The sequence below is a fragment of the Oryzias latipes genome, chromosome 15 (genome assembly GCF_053564925.1).
Source record: "Oryzias latipes strain Hd-rR chromosome 15, Olatipes_Hd-rR_3.1".
NCBI lineage: Eukaryota > Metazoa > Chordata > Actinopteri > Beloniformes > Adrianichthyidae > Oryzias > Oryzias latipes.
The window spans coordinates 30567501-30581926 of record NC_136251.1 but is presented as its reverse complement, the minus strand read 5'-3'; the positions used below and the strand labels follow the sequence as shown (position 1 = coordinate 30581926).

Below are 14426 nucleotides of genomic sequence, written 5' to 3'. Positions count from 1 at the left end.
TCATACGCTCTGTTGAGAACAAGCGGAACAATTAAAAAAAAAAGGTTTTTTTGCCGACGCGTCAGTTGTTGGTCACTATAGGAGCTCATGCTAACGTCCCAAGAGGTTCGATCCAAAATATATGGAGAGAGTTATGAAAGTACAAAATAGTTCTCCTGCACATTGATTCATTTAGGAAACTGAATCAGCTGCTGAAAAAGGTCCTTAACACCAATCCAACAAATGCAGTTTTTTCATAACATTTACTCAAAGCCCATTTGAGGATCTTCAGCAAAGACCAACAGAAATCATTGGCTATTCAGCTAGACTCACTGCAACCCTGTTTGGTTTCATCTCCAAACGATGCCGTTAAAAAGATATCCTAGCCTCAAGAAACCTCAGCAATTAAAAAAAAGTCAACTAGAGACGAGCTAAAATCTGCGCAGCGTCAGATGTATGAAACGTCTGCTGGTTCCATAATGATCCAACTTCAGCTGATGCATGTGACTTTAGAGAAAACTAAAGCATTGATGGCGACTGCGGCTCCACCGCTAAAGCAAAGTGGTTTAAAAATATCTTTTTTGGCTTTTCAATCATGAGAAAAATCAGTAAAATGTTTTTTTATTTTAAAAAAAAAAGTAACTTCTGAGCAGAATATTGACTCCAGAGGATTATTTTAAAGAAATGTTGAAGTATTTTTGAGAGAAAACTCTTGTTTTTATTTGAATGTGAGCGTGAACACGTCCGCCTTTGGAAGGAAGTTGACCTGAATGTTTTGGTGGTTCAACAGCAGAGGAAGTCATGTGACGACTGTCTCCGGAGCAACAGTGGGCTGTACATTATGGTATAGATTGTGTTCCCACTGACAGACACCGCCATCGTTTCTGAGCAACTGTTTGACCTGTTGGGCCTTAAAATTAGCTTTTTGGTGTAGATTGTGACCTAGAATGACCTTCTTAAATATTTATTTTTTTAAAGAAAGTTGGAAGTTATGTGATTTCAGAGCATTCTTTTTTCAGTGAGAATTACTTTCTGTAAAAATGTAAAAATTCAAAACTTTATCAAAAAAAATATTCTATTTTTTTCTTCGAAAATCTTGTGTAAAAACAAGTTTAGTTTTAAAACTGATATTTTGAAAAGGTAGTTTGCCATCTCTGGGTGGGTGGAGTGTCCTTGCCCCAGGTGGAGGAGTTTAAATACCTGGGGGTCTTGTTCACGAGTGGGGGAAGACCGGAGCGTGAGATTGACAGGCGGATCGGAGCGGCGTCCGTAGTTATGCGGTCGCTGTATCGGTCTGTTGTGGTGAAGAGAGAGCTGAGCCAAAAGGCAAAGCTCTCAATTTATCGGTCGATCTTCGTTCCAACACTCACCTATGGTCATGAGCTATGGGTCATGACCTAAAGAACGAGGTCACAAATACAAGCGGCTGAAATGAGCTTCCTCCTTAGGGGGGCTGGACGCTCCCTTAGAGATAGGGGGAGGAGCTTGGCCACCCGCGGATAGCTCGGAGTAGAACCGCTTCTCCTCCACATCGAAAGGAGCCAGTTGAGGTGGCTCGGGCATCTAGTCCGAATGCCTCCTGGACACCTCCCTGGGGAGGTGTTCCTGGCACGTCCCACTGGGCGGAGGCCCCGGGCAAGACCCAGGACACGCTGGAGAGACTATGTCGGCTGGCCTGGGAACGCCTTGGGGTTCCTCCAGAGGAGCTGGAGGAAGTGGCTGGGGAGAGGGAAGTCTGGGCATCTCTAATGAGACTGCTGCCCCCGCGACCCGGTCCCGGATAAGCGGAGGAAGACGGATGGTTGGATTTTTGAAAAACTTTATTTGTAAATCAAATTCAGTTATGAATTAGTGAATCTGTACGAAAGTGAGTTTTTAACAAACAAATCATTCTATCAAAATAAAAGTTACATTTTTAGCAAAAAATGTTTTCAGCTGCTTTATTATTAGCTTTGATAAACTAAACCAATTGACTTTGACTGAAACGTTTGTACGGAGCCCCTAAAGGGTCATTAAAGGAAACAAAAAAAAAACAATTTAAGTTTTTTTTTTAAAACTAACCAGTTGGTGCCCGTTAGTAACCTGTTAGTAACAGGTGCGCACCAATTAGTTTTTTTTTTTTTCTTAACTTGTTTTTTTTCCCCCTTCTTCAGTGGCCCTTTAGGGGCTCCGTACATTTGTTTTAAAATGTAGAAAGAATTCCAAAAATGGTTGAGGATGGAAGCAAAAGCAGAGTATTGCTTCAGTAGCTTTTATTATTAGTTCATTACATATACAAACGCCTGTCCTATGCATACCTGAAAACTGCAAACAGAGGGAAGCTGTTTGGTGATTGGCCGATGAGGATAAACCTCTTGTTAGCTGAATGGCAGCCTCATCTTCATCACTATGAAGATCACTTGTTCTGCTTTACTTTTAGCTAGAGACACCATTCAGACTAGAAATTATCCACAAGACTTGAAACTGATTCTAATTCCTTCAGATTTTTTAAATGTTTTAATTTTTGAAATATAAACCTTTAAACGTTGTGGTTATTTCATCTTCATAATGGGTTTCAATGGGAGAGGCATCCAACATTTTCACCAAAGTTCATCCTGTTTCGGAGCGTCTTATTTTGGCATTCTGTCAGCTAGAGACACCATTAAAATTATAAAATGCTCCAAAGGCTTTGGACTACAGCATATTTTAGTCTTGTGGTTATACAATTTACAGGTTTTTTTCCCACAAAGTGACTACTTGTCAACAATCTTTCCCGCTCTGGCGTGACGTCATACGCTGTGCCGGTTGACGGACGAAAAGCCTTCAACTTTAACAGACAAAACTCCCTCAAGTCTAGAATGTGAAATCAATCCAAATAAAAAATATATATATATTTATAAAAACGTCAGCATTTTTGTTGACTTTTCAAAAATGTATTTTGTGTCAAAGTTTTGGTTTCAATTTCTTTTAAATCCTCCCGGATGACATCTTTTTTGTTATTGTGCTGTTTTCACTTTATTTATCGTCAACTTTGATCATTTATTTATTTTTTTGCCAATTTAAGTTTCATTTTCATTCAGCAATATAGCACCAACCCTCCATTTTCTTCAGGAAATGCAGCTCCTTCTAATTCATACGTGTTTCTCGCGCAGATGTCAGTCGAGAGTTTTGGCCGACAGGTCTATACGGGAATTCGGTTTTGAGCTGTTCAACATTTTTGGTTCGGTTGAGAATTACTTAATTAATTTTTTTTTGCTATTTGTTTATATACCGCAATTTATATTGTTATCGCAATATTAATTACCAATATCGCATATCGCGAGTTTTCCTCATATCGTGCAGCCCTAGAACATACATTGTTGTTCCACACAAGGGGGTTGGTCATCATCCTCTCCCAAACTCTAACTCATGGTGCAGAAAAAAATAAACATAACAGTTTAAATTACTAGTTAAAACAGAGTAGAACAGCTAGACAACAAAACACACGGACAAAAACTCACACTTAAACCCCAATCTACCCCGACAGGCAGAGAAAATGGTATCCCACAATTCCTTGCGCTGCCTTGCGTTATGGCGCATTGACAGCTTCACACCAAAGTTACACAAACTTAATGGAATTAAGTTGATTGAAAGTAAAATAACTGTCAGACAACTACGTGTTTTTTTAAGTTGATTGAACTCAATTCAATTCAGTTTTATTTATATAACCAAATTCACAACAACAGTCGTCTCTTTAAAAAAATTATTTTCACCAAACTAAGTAATTCAGTTAGATCAATGGAAAAAGGTTTATATTTCCAACTAAAGCCCAAATACTCTTTTTAGAGTGTATAAACCTTTTTAAATCAGTTTTGTGGATCTAGAAAAACAGGTTTGGATGTAGTTGCGTTGTTTCAGCTAAGAGCAGGAAAAAACACCTTTCAAAGAGAAATAAACTCTGAAGCTGGGGGAGGATTAACACCTAAGAACCAAAAGGGTCTTTTACAAACCACAAAAAGCCATTTATGAAATCAGTTCAATTCAAACAAATCTTCTCCACCAAAAAGAGCAACTTTTTCTGGAATTTGTAGTTGTAATTTGAGTAAATGTAGTTTCTAAAATGCAATTAATAATTTTATTTTGAAAGATTTTGTTTCAATAACTGAGAAAAAGGTTTTTATAGTCAAACACTAAATTAAAAAAAAATTACGTAGTCAGCATTTTTAGTTATCTAAAAGTTTTTAAATTTATTTAGTAATAATAATTTTATTTTGAAAAGACCTTTTTGTTTAGTTTGTATAAATGTGAACCTTTTTTATAAAAAAAAAAGTACTGAAAAAGTTTTACCGTTTTATTTTATAGGTATTGTCAACATGTTTTATACATTTCTAAAAACTTTTAACTCTAATTGGTTACATAAAAAATAAGCCTTTTATTGTGGAAGGTTCACACTTAGTTCAGTTTCAGAAACACTTTTTGGTCAAACACCAAATTTTTAATAGTTTTATATATGCAGTCGTAACATTTTTGTTAAATATCTGAAAAACTTTCTTTTCATTTTTACTGATATGTAATTATAATCTTTTTATTTTGAAAGGTTCAGGCTTGTTCAGTTTCAATTTTATTTCTATTCTATGTTTTTGTACAATTGTTATGTGAAGCTTCTTGAGACGACTGGGTGGTGATATTGGGTTATATGAAATTATATAAACAATCACAATGTTTTCTAAATCTCTAAAAACGTATTATTTTTATTATTTATTTTATTATTTATTTTATTTTTAAAATTTATTATTTTTATTTTGAAAGGGCCACTCTTTTTCAGATTCAATAAATGTAAAACTATTTTTTTGGCTAACCACTGAAGGTTTTTGTATTTTTATTTAGTTCATAGTCGCAATTTGTGCTAAAAATCTAAAAACGTTTATTTTATTTTGAAAATCATTGATGGGATTGAGTCTACAGCAATGCAACAGTTTTATTTCCATCAGTGAAACTTGTTTAAAATCTTGGACTTGAGGTTTCTTCTGCTTTAGCTCAGAAACACAGAAAATTAGAAAATGCTGTTGTGGCAAAGCCTAATTTCTGTCACCAAAATAAAAGCATGGATCTTCTTCTCTGACTTAAAAACCGATCAGTTCAAGTTCTCGTCTCTTGAATAAAAGAGTCAAATGCTGTCTTTTGTTCTGAGACGCTTTTCAGACGGAGGGAAATATGACAAATGTTTTGTTACACCAATGAGGATGAGTAGGTGAGGAAGATGACGACAGATGATGGGAAAACATCCAGTTTTTTTTTTCTTTTTTCTTAGAAATACTGCATGTTTGGGACCCCTCCCTCCATTGAAAGCCCTCCGGTGACCTCTGTTTGCTGTTTTCTTCCACCTAAATGCCAGTCGGCCTCTGAAGCCGCGCTTCTGGAATGTAAACAAACCACATGAGCAGCAAGGTCAGCCTCCTAATGAGCGCCGCGCTGGAATGCGGAAGAGCGGGAGCCCGAAAGAGTGGAGGCTCACATGCTTCTGAGGGGTGACGCGTGAAGATACCGACGAACAAAAAAAAAAAACGGATAAATGATGCACGCGGCCAGAACGGCCCAAAGTGGCGGTGTTGTAATCTGGGGAAGGAGGCGCCGCAGCAGGAGGATGGTCTCCATGGAAGTGCTGCTTATGTCTGAATGAGGTTTTATTGCGTCTCATGGCGTCCCTCTGCTTGCTAGCTGGGTTTTCCATGACCAGATGACAGGAAAAGGCAGCTGGAATCGAACTCCAAACAAGTTGTTCGGAATGTGTGAGGATAACTGATGTGCTTGGTTACTAATGCAAGGTTGATGCAGTTTTTGTAGACCTTTCAAAATAAAAGAAATCACCCCTTTTTTTTTTAAGTTTTAAAAACTCTTAGATTCTCAAACTAAGGTGTTTGTGAAGTTGTAACCTCCCCCCCCCCCCCCACACACACACACACAGACAGCTCTTCACCCGACTGGAGCCTTTTTAGCAGAAGGCCGACTGTTATGTGAGGGAGGGGTGACAAAGCTGAGGATCAGCCAACCTTCCTCACGCTCTGCACGTAGCACAGCCATTAAAGCGCTGCTCCCTCTGGAGGGAGGCCAGGAGTCAAAGTTTACAGAAGTTCACTCCTCTCTGCCGCTCTAGCCCCGCCTCCCCCATCCCCGCTTTCCCTGTCCGTCGCCAAACAAAAATGTTACGGTGGGGCGCCCTTTTTTTTCTTTTCTGACCCTCGATCCCCGCTTGTTCACGCAGACGATCATCTCCACCCCCTCTATGGTGAAGCTTCTCCGGCGCCCTGATATTACACATTCCAGCGGTAACCTGCATCATCCAGAAGATGTTGGCACAAAGCAGATTGACGTAAGCGCCTACGATCAGATGCGCAGGAAAGTGAGATTTGTGTGATGGCGCTGATTCAGACGCCAGAACCCCCGTCGGCTCTCGGGCGTGGGAGGTGTCAGGTTCTTTGTGGTTTCACGTGCGCGCTGCTGCAGGAGTTTAGAATAATGTTGCTATGGTTTGGGCTGATGCAAGTAGAGGGAAAGAATGCGGAGGAACCGGCCTGCCGGATCTGCCCTCGCCGGGCCTGCTGACGCTCATCCCAGCTCCGCTTTTCAGGTCGTCCGCAGGGCCTGCCGTGAATTTGCAAATGAAATGGTTTACAGAAGCTGATGAGGACCAAAAGACTCCAGCAGATCATGCGATCCCAAGCAGAGCAGGAAGTTGACATGTGGTTCAATCTCTCCGGTTGATTGCAGCTTAAGTGTCTGGATGTGACTCTATGGCTTAAAACAAAAGAGGCATTTGCTTTAAAGAAAGAAGGTTTTGTCACGTATGTTTAGGTTTTACCTGAGGTGTTTTACCTCATTTTAGTGAAATAACTTGTTGACGCTACACTAAAATCAAGAGGTCTTTCACTCTTCGTACATTCAAACACGATGGTAAAAGATTACTGAAGCATTATTAGAAACAAATTTAAAGGAAATATTACATTCTGTTCTACAGCTGCATGATGTTTTTAGGCAACAATTTGAATGAAAAATGCAGTTTTATTCTTAATTTTCACCATTTTCACCATTCTTAATTTTCAAGTACAAGCAGATACCTTATAGACCCAGAGTGGGTCTATAAGGTATCTGCTTGTACTTTTTGTATTGGACTCCACAGCACCGTTTTCATATTTCTATTTAGCAGTAATCATAATAACTGAAAATACCGTGGTTGGTTTGGTTTTCTTTCATTTTTAATTGAAGTAAATCTTCTGCAGCCGGAAGATTCTATTTGACACAAGGTGGATTTTATTTTGAAAGGAACTTGTATGTCAGAAAAAGAAATTGGGTTTAATACACAAAAATATAATTCAATTATAAGCTACATTTTAGAAATTAAAGGTTTAATGGCCACAAAAGCATAAATAATGTGTATTTTTCTGAACAATGAAGTTGGAAATGGCTCTTTTGGCCTTAAAGGTTGCAGACTCCTGTTTAGCTGCTGGGTGAAGGTGGTCTGTACTCTGATTTCTCTGGGGAGCTTCACCACAGCGATCTGCTGCCTTCCCATCATCCTCGCTGACTCGATTTGACTCCTTTATTTCCTCCAGTCTGCTTCTAATTCTGTCTGTGCCTCCACTCATCCTCACCACTCTGCTTTCGTCAGGCGATGGTTGCATGTTACCCTGGGAATGGAACGGGCTACGTACGACATGTGGACAACCCCAACGGCGACGGACGATGCGTCACGTGCATATACTACCTTAATAAAGATTGGACTATCAAGGTAGGAGAGCCGTTTGAGATGGAAATGATGCTTCTGAATTTGGGTTGTGGGTTGTCCCATGCTGGATGGTCACACTAATAGCACCAAACCCCGCCCCACCCCCACATTGTCTTTACTTTCTTAAACAAAAATTTACAATGACAGATCCAAATAGCTTGTCCCTTCCCTATGTATCCCTTCAATGGGAGAGGTATGGAAAAATAGTGGCTGTCCCAAATTCTTCCCTAATCCCTAACCGCCAACATCTCTGTCAGTGTTAAAGGAGTGACTGGTCAGGATATCCCTAACTACTAAAAAACGATGTAGTGCAGGACTGTATAGTACCCTGGATTTCAAAAGCAATCCGGACACCATACTCACTTATTTTATTTTATTTTTTTTGTTTTTTTTACGGCGACTATGTCGTCCCTGCGACAGACTGGCGGCCTGTCCAGGGTGCCCCCTGCCTTCGCCCACAAGTGGCCGGGATAGGCTCCAGCAGCCCTGTGACCCCGAAAGGGAATAAACGGAAGAAGATGAATGAATGAAGACTATGACGTCACCAAATTTATGAAGTGAAAATCAAATTGATATGAAACCGATTTGTTTTTATGGTGATATTGTTGATGGTTTATTAAAAAGACACGTTTAAATAATTGTTCAAATGCAATGCATTGTTGGTCTATATTTACCAATCTAGAGAGCATCGATGCCTACTGGTTCTTTTGCAGAGACTTCTGGGACATTTCCAGGGCACTCGAAATGGCAAACGCACTATATAGTGCACTATGTAGTGAGCATACCCAGTGTGATGATGTCATCAAAAGTCGCCGGTCCTCTACGGTGGCACATGGGTGCCAGCACTCAGAAAATACATACCAGCCTCGGTTTTAGAACTTTAAGAAGTCATGCAGAAGCAAAAAGTAAATATTCTTCTCGGTGCTACATGGATGGATACCCAACCCTAAGTCGCTATGGGTACTTTAAAAAAAAAAAGAAACACTTTTGGACGCCACTACAGCTTCAAACGCCCCTACTCTAGCTCTAGCGTTTCATAAAGAGCAGCACGTCTCCCTCTCGATAGCGTCTGTGTTTCTGGGGTTGGAGCAAATTCGTGGTACGCCCACTTTTGGTAGCAGCAGCCCTGGAACTGGTTTTCCAGCGTTTGGTTTGTTGCTCCAAATCTAAAAAACTCCAAATGAAACCAGTTTCACATAACAGAAGAAAGCTCCTCTGTCTTTGCTAGCTGAGACGGGCGGTTTGACTTTACAGTGAACCGCCAAAGCCTGAGAGAGCAGGATGCTTTTTTACAAAAAGAAATCTTCTGAACCGTTTAATCCCCGACCTTTTAGCTACAGTGTCTACATTCTTTCAATGACCATAATTTTAGCGGATTCTGAAGCGCATCAAAGCAGCTTTATGCCGATATGCAACACTTTACAGCAGTTAAGAGCAGTCAACCCAAACCAGCCGACCAAAAGCTGCTTTCTAACATAGTGTTGCATATCCGCTCCTTCCTGCTCTACGTCAGCAACGTGTCGCATATCAGTGCAAAGCCGCTTTTCTTTTCATCAGAATCGGCTGATTTCATGTTGATCACGTAAACAGTTGAAGAGTTTAAAAACCTTGGATCTATGGATTATGTGTCAAATAGTTGTATTCTAAAAAAACACACATGTGGGAAAGCCTCCATTCACTTTTTCATTTCTTTGCTTAAGTGTTTAAAATCATTAAACTAATTCAGACATGAAGCAAACATAAAATACAATCCAGGTTTTTAAAAGTCTGAAGGAGGTCCAGAGTTTCGGAGACGCAACAGAAAAGTCTGAATAAATCGAGAAGTTTGTATTTGGACCTAAAAACTTCCAGCAGAAGATTTCTTGAAGATCACAGGATCCTCAATAAATAACCTGGTTTGAATATAATGGCAAATATTAGGATAAATCCTGACGGTAACGGACACTTTACCCTCCCTAAAAGCTCTGGAGGTCTGTCATAGATGAAGATGGACGGAACCAATAAGGATAAAGATTTTAAATTTGCACCATGTGGTGCAGTGTTTGGGATTTCCTCACTGGTACCAACTGTTTGTTTCTTCATTTATGTAGATTTGCTGCATGGTATCTGCTGTTGTCAGTGTCATATTGAATCCAGCCACGTTTCATACCCTTAATGGACGCGTGAACATCCTCAGTCTATGATTGGCTGCTGGAGAATGTGGTTGCCTAGATACCAGAGGTCCCTGTCAGAATGACCATGTTGCGGTTGTTCCTCCATGGTGTCGGTTCTGCTGCTGGAACCCAAACCTCATTTCACGAAACCGGATCTCTAACTCTAAGCAGTCATGAGTAGTACTAGTAGGTAGTACTGCAGAAAGTTCTAGTAAGTACTGAGACATGATGAAGAAGTACTACAGGAATTCTTTTAGGTACTAAAACGTGCGAAAGAAGTACTGTACTTCTGACACTCACAGAAGTACTACTGCAGAAAGTGCTAATTACTACTTCTGAAACCAACTAAGTACTTAAACTCACAGATTAGTACAGCAGAAAGCTCTAAATACTGTAACTCACTGAAGAAGTACTGCAGAAATTCTTCTAGGTACTGAAAGTCACTAAAGTAGTTCTGCAAAAGTACATATTGGTACTTCTTACAGTTCACTGCAGTAGTACTCCAGAAAGTCTTTTGAAACCAACAAAGTACTTAAACTCACTTAATTAGTACTGCAGAAAGCTCTGAATACTGAAACTCACATAAGTAGCACAGCAGAAAGTTATTTTAAGTACTGAAAGTTACTGCAACAGTACTGCAAAAAAGTACTAATTACTACTTCTGAAACCAAGTAAGTACTTCAACTCACTTAATTAGTAGTGCAGAATGCTCTAAATACTTAAACTCAATGCAGTAGTACTGCAGAAAGTTTAGAACTTACTTGTAAGTACTTCTGAAGCTCAGAGCAGTAGTACTGTGGGCTGAACTTTCCCTTTGCCCTATTTGACAAGTATAAATGTGCGGCTCTTGTGAGACGGAAAATCTCTCAGGCACGCATAGATCCCGATGGAAGGAAGTGAGTCAAACCCTGGAAACTTTCAACTAACACCAAAGATTACCCCCCCCCCCCCCAGGCGACACCTCCCATCCTCAGCACCCAGTGGTTTCAGAACCTTGTTCCATCTCTGGGTCCATGAAACCATCTGTAACCCGCTGAGGAACAAACAGCTGGTTTCCATGGTGACCCCATGTGACTTCCTTTGTGATGGTAGCGTCAGCTGAGGTGGGGGTGGGGTTTAGACCCGACAACCTGTTTTTCCTCTGAGTCACATTTTCATCCTTAAACACATTTGGTGCAGAAGCGGGAATCATGTCAGGAACAAAGTGACGACGTTCTGATGATTGGAAAAAGTTGTTAATTTTTCATTTTTGCTGAACGCTGGAATGACCAAACGGTCGTCTAAGTCGTGTATTTTAACGTCACTTTTAGGAATACTTTGTGTATCCAGTTCACTTTTGTTCTAAAAACTAAAACAATCAGGACTAACGGGTTTGTCTTCGTCATGAAAACACTGAATTAATCTATTCATTCACAATTCAACTGTATGAAATATTGATTTTATTTTTGAAAAATATGAAAGTTGTGATTCACATAAAGGTGAAGCGTTTTTCATTCTTTACTTTGAAAGAAAAACGATTGATCGATCGGAAGAATCAATGTTGGATTTTCCAAGTAAAAATCAATTCAATTGATTTTTTTTATTTATTTTTTTTTGACCAACCCAAATGTTTTCTTGACATTGTTTTCTAAAATGCAGCAGAAAAACAGTCAAATATTTAAACTCTAGATTTGTTTTCCCTGAAAAAATTGACCTAAATAAGAGTTTTTCTTGGAGATATCAGCTGTTTTTGTGCGCTAAAGTTAATACTTGTGTAGTTGTGTGATAGGCCGGCGGCTCCATCCCATCATGATTGGCTGATCTTTGCCGAGCATCGGCCTGATGCGGATGAATGTGGGTCAGAAGGTTGTGGCCGGTTGGCTTCCGTAATCCCGCCCGTCTTTTAATCTGACGTACACGCTGTAGCTAAAGGCCGTGACCTTTCAGGAGGTTATTTACTCTGGAAAGTCTCTCCTGGCGTGTGACTCTGTCGGGTTTTTGTCCCGCCGCCGGTATTCCCCCTCATTCAACACGCCTCCGAAGCGATGGTGGCGGCGCTGCCAGAGAAGGGCGTGAGCCGCTCTGCGCTGCGAGTTTGCGTGTGAAGAGAGGGGCCTATCATATCAGCCGTGTGGGAGTTTGAGCGCCGCGCTCGCAGCAATCTGCTTTTTCACTCTCCAGGTCCTTTATCCAAGCGCAGCAGTTTTCCTGTGGGTTATTCTTCCTATCCCTCCACAGGAAAGCCGTCCCCCGCTGCCGCTTCCTATCCTCGCCGTTCGCCGGGTCGATCTGCCTGAAACATTGTTGCTCCTTTTTTCTTTTGATCGCTCCTGCACGCTTGGATTTCATTGTCTTCTTTACTGTTTTTGCGTCGTGTGTTGACTTTCTGATCTTGTTTAATGCTGCTTTTAACGTTTTTTTCTCATGATGGAGGACATGCTTTGCCACACAGCATCACACTGCCACAGCACATGTAGTGGTAGCCAGTTTAATGTCAGTAGAAAAAACTAGAGTTTTTATTGTTGTTGCCATAAATTAGTAAATATGACCAGAGCTTGTGAACCATACGGCCCAATTAAAGGGTCTATATGCTTCTTTTCTTAAGCCTTTCAGAGTAAACTTTATCCCTATATATGATAATATAAGACCTTTGACACAATAATGAACCTTTTTTGATTAAATATCTTTTACAGCTCATTTTGCTCGCTCTCTGAGGCTCCGCCTTTCTCTCCTAGATCCGGCCTCGGCAGCGTTCTTCCCACCAAAACAAACCACAACCGAACTTTTCCAAAGATGGATATTGTTCATGTTGTTCATAGAAAAGGAAAACGTTCAGCAGATCGCTAGTGTGTTAGCTTGGGGGCGGAGCTTGCAGCAGAGTCTTCCTGGAAGGGGCGGTTCCTCACGTTGTGATGTCACAGTGTGAGAACCCGCTCGTTTTCATGGATTGGGAGGGGCTGATGCTCAGAGAGCAGGTTTTTAGAGGAATACTCAAATGTGTGAGTGGACCAAAATACCACTTTGGGTTTTTTTGTGACCAATGAACATCATAAAACACTTAAATGCTCTAAAAAGTTTGTTTGCATGAAATAGGCCCTTTAAAGTCCCACTCTGATCATCTTTTGATCTATTTTCAAAGCGGTTTAAATGAGGATGATGCCGTTTTCTAGGACATAGTTTCTGCAGAGCAACAGGAGTTCCTTAGCAATTCACCTCTGAGTTGTGGGCGGAGCAACCCCGCCTCCCCTTCTTGTTGCCGAGAGCTCAGATCAGGGAGCTTGTGGCCCGCCCAGCGTATTTTCTACATCACAAATAAGCTTTTTCCAACATAATTTAGATAAAGGGCTTATTTCATAAAGGAATACTCAGAAATGCAATTATTTTTAACTTGATTTTCTACAAATTTGTCCTCCATCAGAGAATTTCACTAACATATTAAAAACACCGTTAACCCCATATCCATTGACGGATGTGATTCGTACTGTTTATGAATGAAAAGTTTGCCTGTTTTGTTTATGGTCCAAAAAAATGTAACTTTTCCTAATAAGGCCCACTCCAATGAAAATGTTAAACCTGTTCTTGTGGTATGTTTCTCGATGATGATGGAGAACATGTATGGAGATGATGAAGCTCTGATCTGGAGCCGATGGAACAACGTCATCATCATCTAGTGGGGCTTTAAACGCTGCAAAAACTGTCTAAGGTGGTTCTGTGTCGTGTTCCTCCCTCTTTCCAGGAACACGGGGGCCTTCTCCGAATTTTCCCGGGAGGAAAAACCCAGTTTGTCGACATCGAGCCAAAGTTTGACCGTTTGCTGCTGTTCTGGTCAGACAGACGAAACCCGCACGAAGTTCAGCCCGCGTTTGCTACCAGGTTAGCGCCCCGTTCCTCCTCCCTTTGCCCCTCCTCCAGTGCCTCCTCCGTGTGCTCTGATGCTCCTGGTCCGAACTGTGTGCAGGTATGCCATCACCGTGTGGTATTTCGATGCAGACGAGCGGGCCAGAGCTAAAGAAAAGTACCTGACAGGTCAGAAGGCTTCCTGGCTCCCGTTGATGTGGATCTGTAGACGTGGTCTCTCACGCTTCCTCTGCTCGCAGGTGAAAGGGGAGTCAAGGTCGAACTCGGAAAATCCTCCGATTCCAGCTAGCAGGATGACCACGTCCTCCACAAACGCCCGCTAGGAGTGCTCTGTCCCGAGAACGCGTCCTCTGAAGAGCGTGCACGTGCGTTCCTCGCTGAAGCGCTGCAGACTTTGGTTTGATCCTTTTCTGAGTAGTTCACTGGCGGTCCACCGGGGGCAGCGCAGCAGGCCTTGAATGTCAAAATTGTTCTTCTGAAAGGGATTGTGTGTTTTTTAAATATTATTTTATTTTGGTAAATGCATTTACATTACAGCTGAAGGCTTCAAAAAAGGAACTGAGCTGAGGAAAACCATCCACCGTTTTTCAGTTTGTTCATTTAAGGTACAGCGTCCTGCACGTGATTCTCTGGGCTGTCAAAATAAGCTACTGTTTGTGCCTGACTCTGCAACCGTCTGAGGAAGTATCTGAACGCGCTTCGCCGCCTCCAGCAGC

The 14426-nt window shown here is 41.1% G+C and overlaps 1 protein-coding gene across 3 annotated transcripts in view; it reads left to right on the top strand.

The window, feature by feature from the left end:
- Positions 1 to 14426, top strand: part of egln1a (egl-9 family hypoxia-inducible factor 1a) — a 20646-nt gene that overhangs the window by 5587 nt on the left and 633 nt on the right. Inside the window, exons 2-5 of one of the 3 annotated variants that reach the window (XM_023963346.2) lie at positions 7604 to 7723; positions 13589 to 13725; positions 13811 to 13878; positions 13950 to 14426. The exon at positions 13950 to 14426 is cut by the window's right edge and continues 633 nt beyond it. In XM_023963346.2, the coding sequence (XP_023819114.1) occupies positions 7604 to 7723; positions 13589 to 13725; positions 13811 to 13878; positions 13950 to 13999 (375 nt within the window). In that variant the 3' untranslated portion in view covers positions 14000 to 14426. Of the gene's footprint in view, positions 1 to 7603; positions 7724 to 8140; positions 8373 to 13588; positions 13726 to 13810; positions 13879 to 13949 lie in introns of those variants that run through there. The other 2 variants (XM_023963347.2, XM_078931550.1) reach the window with 2 other exon arrangements.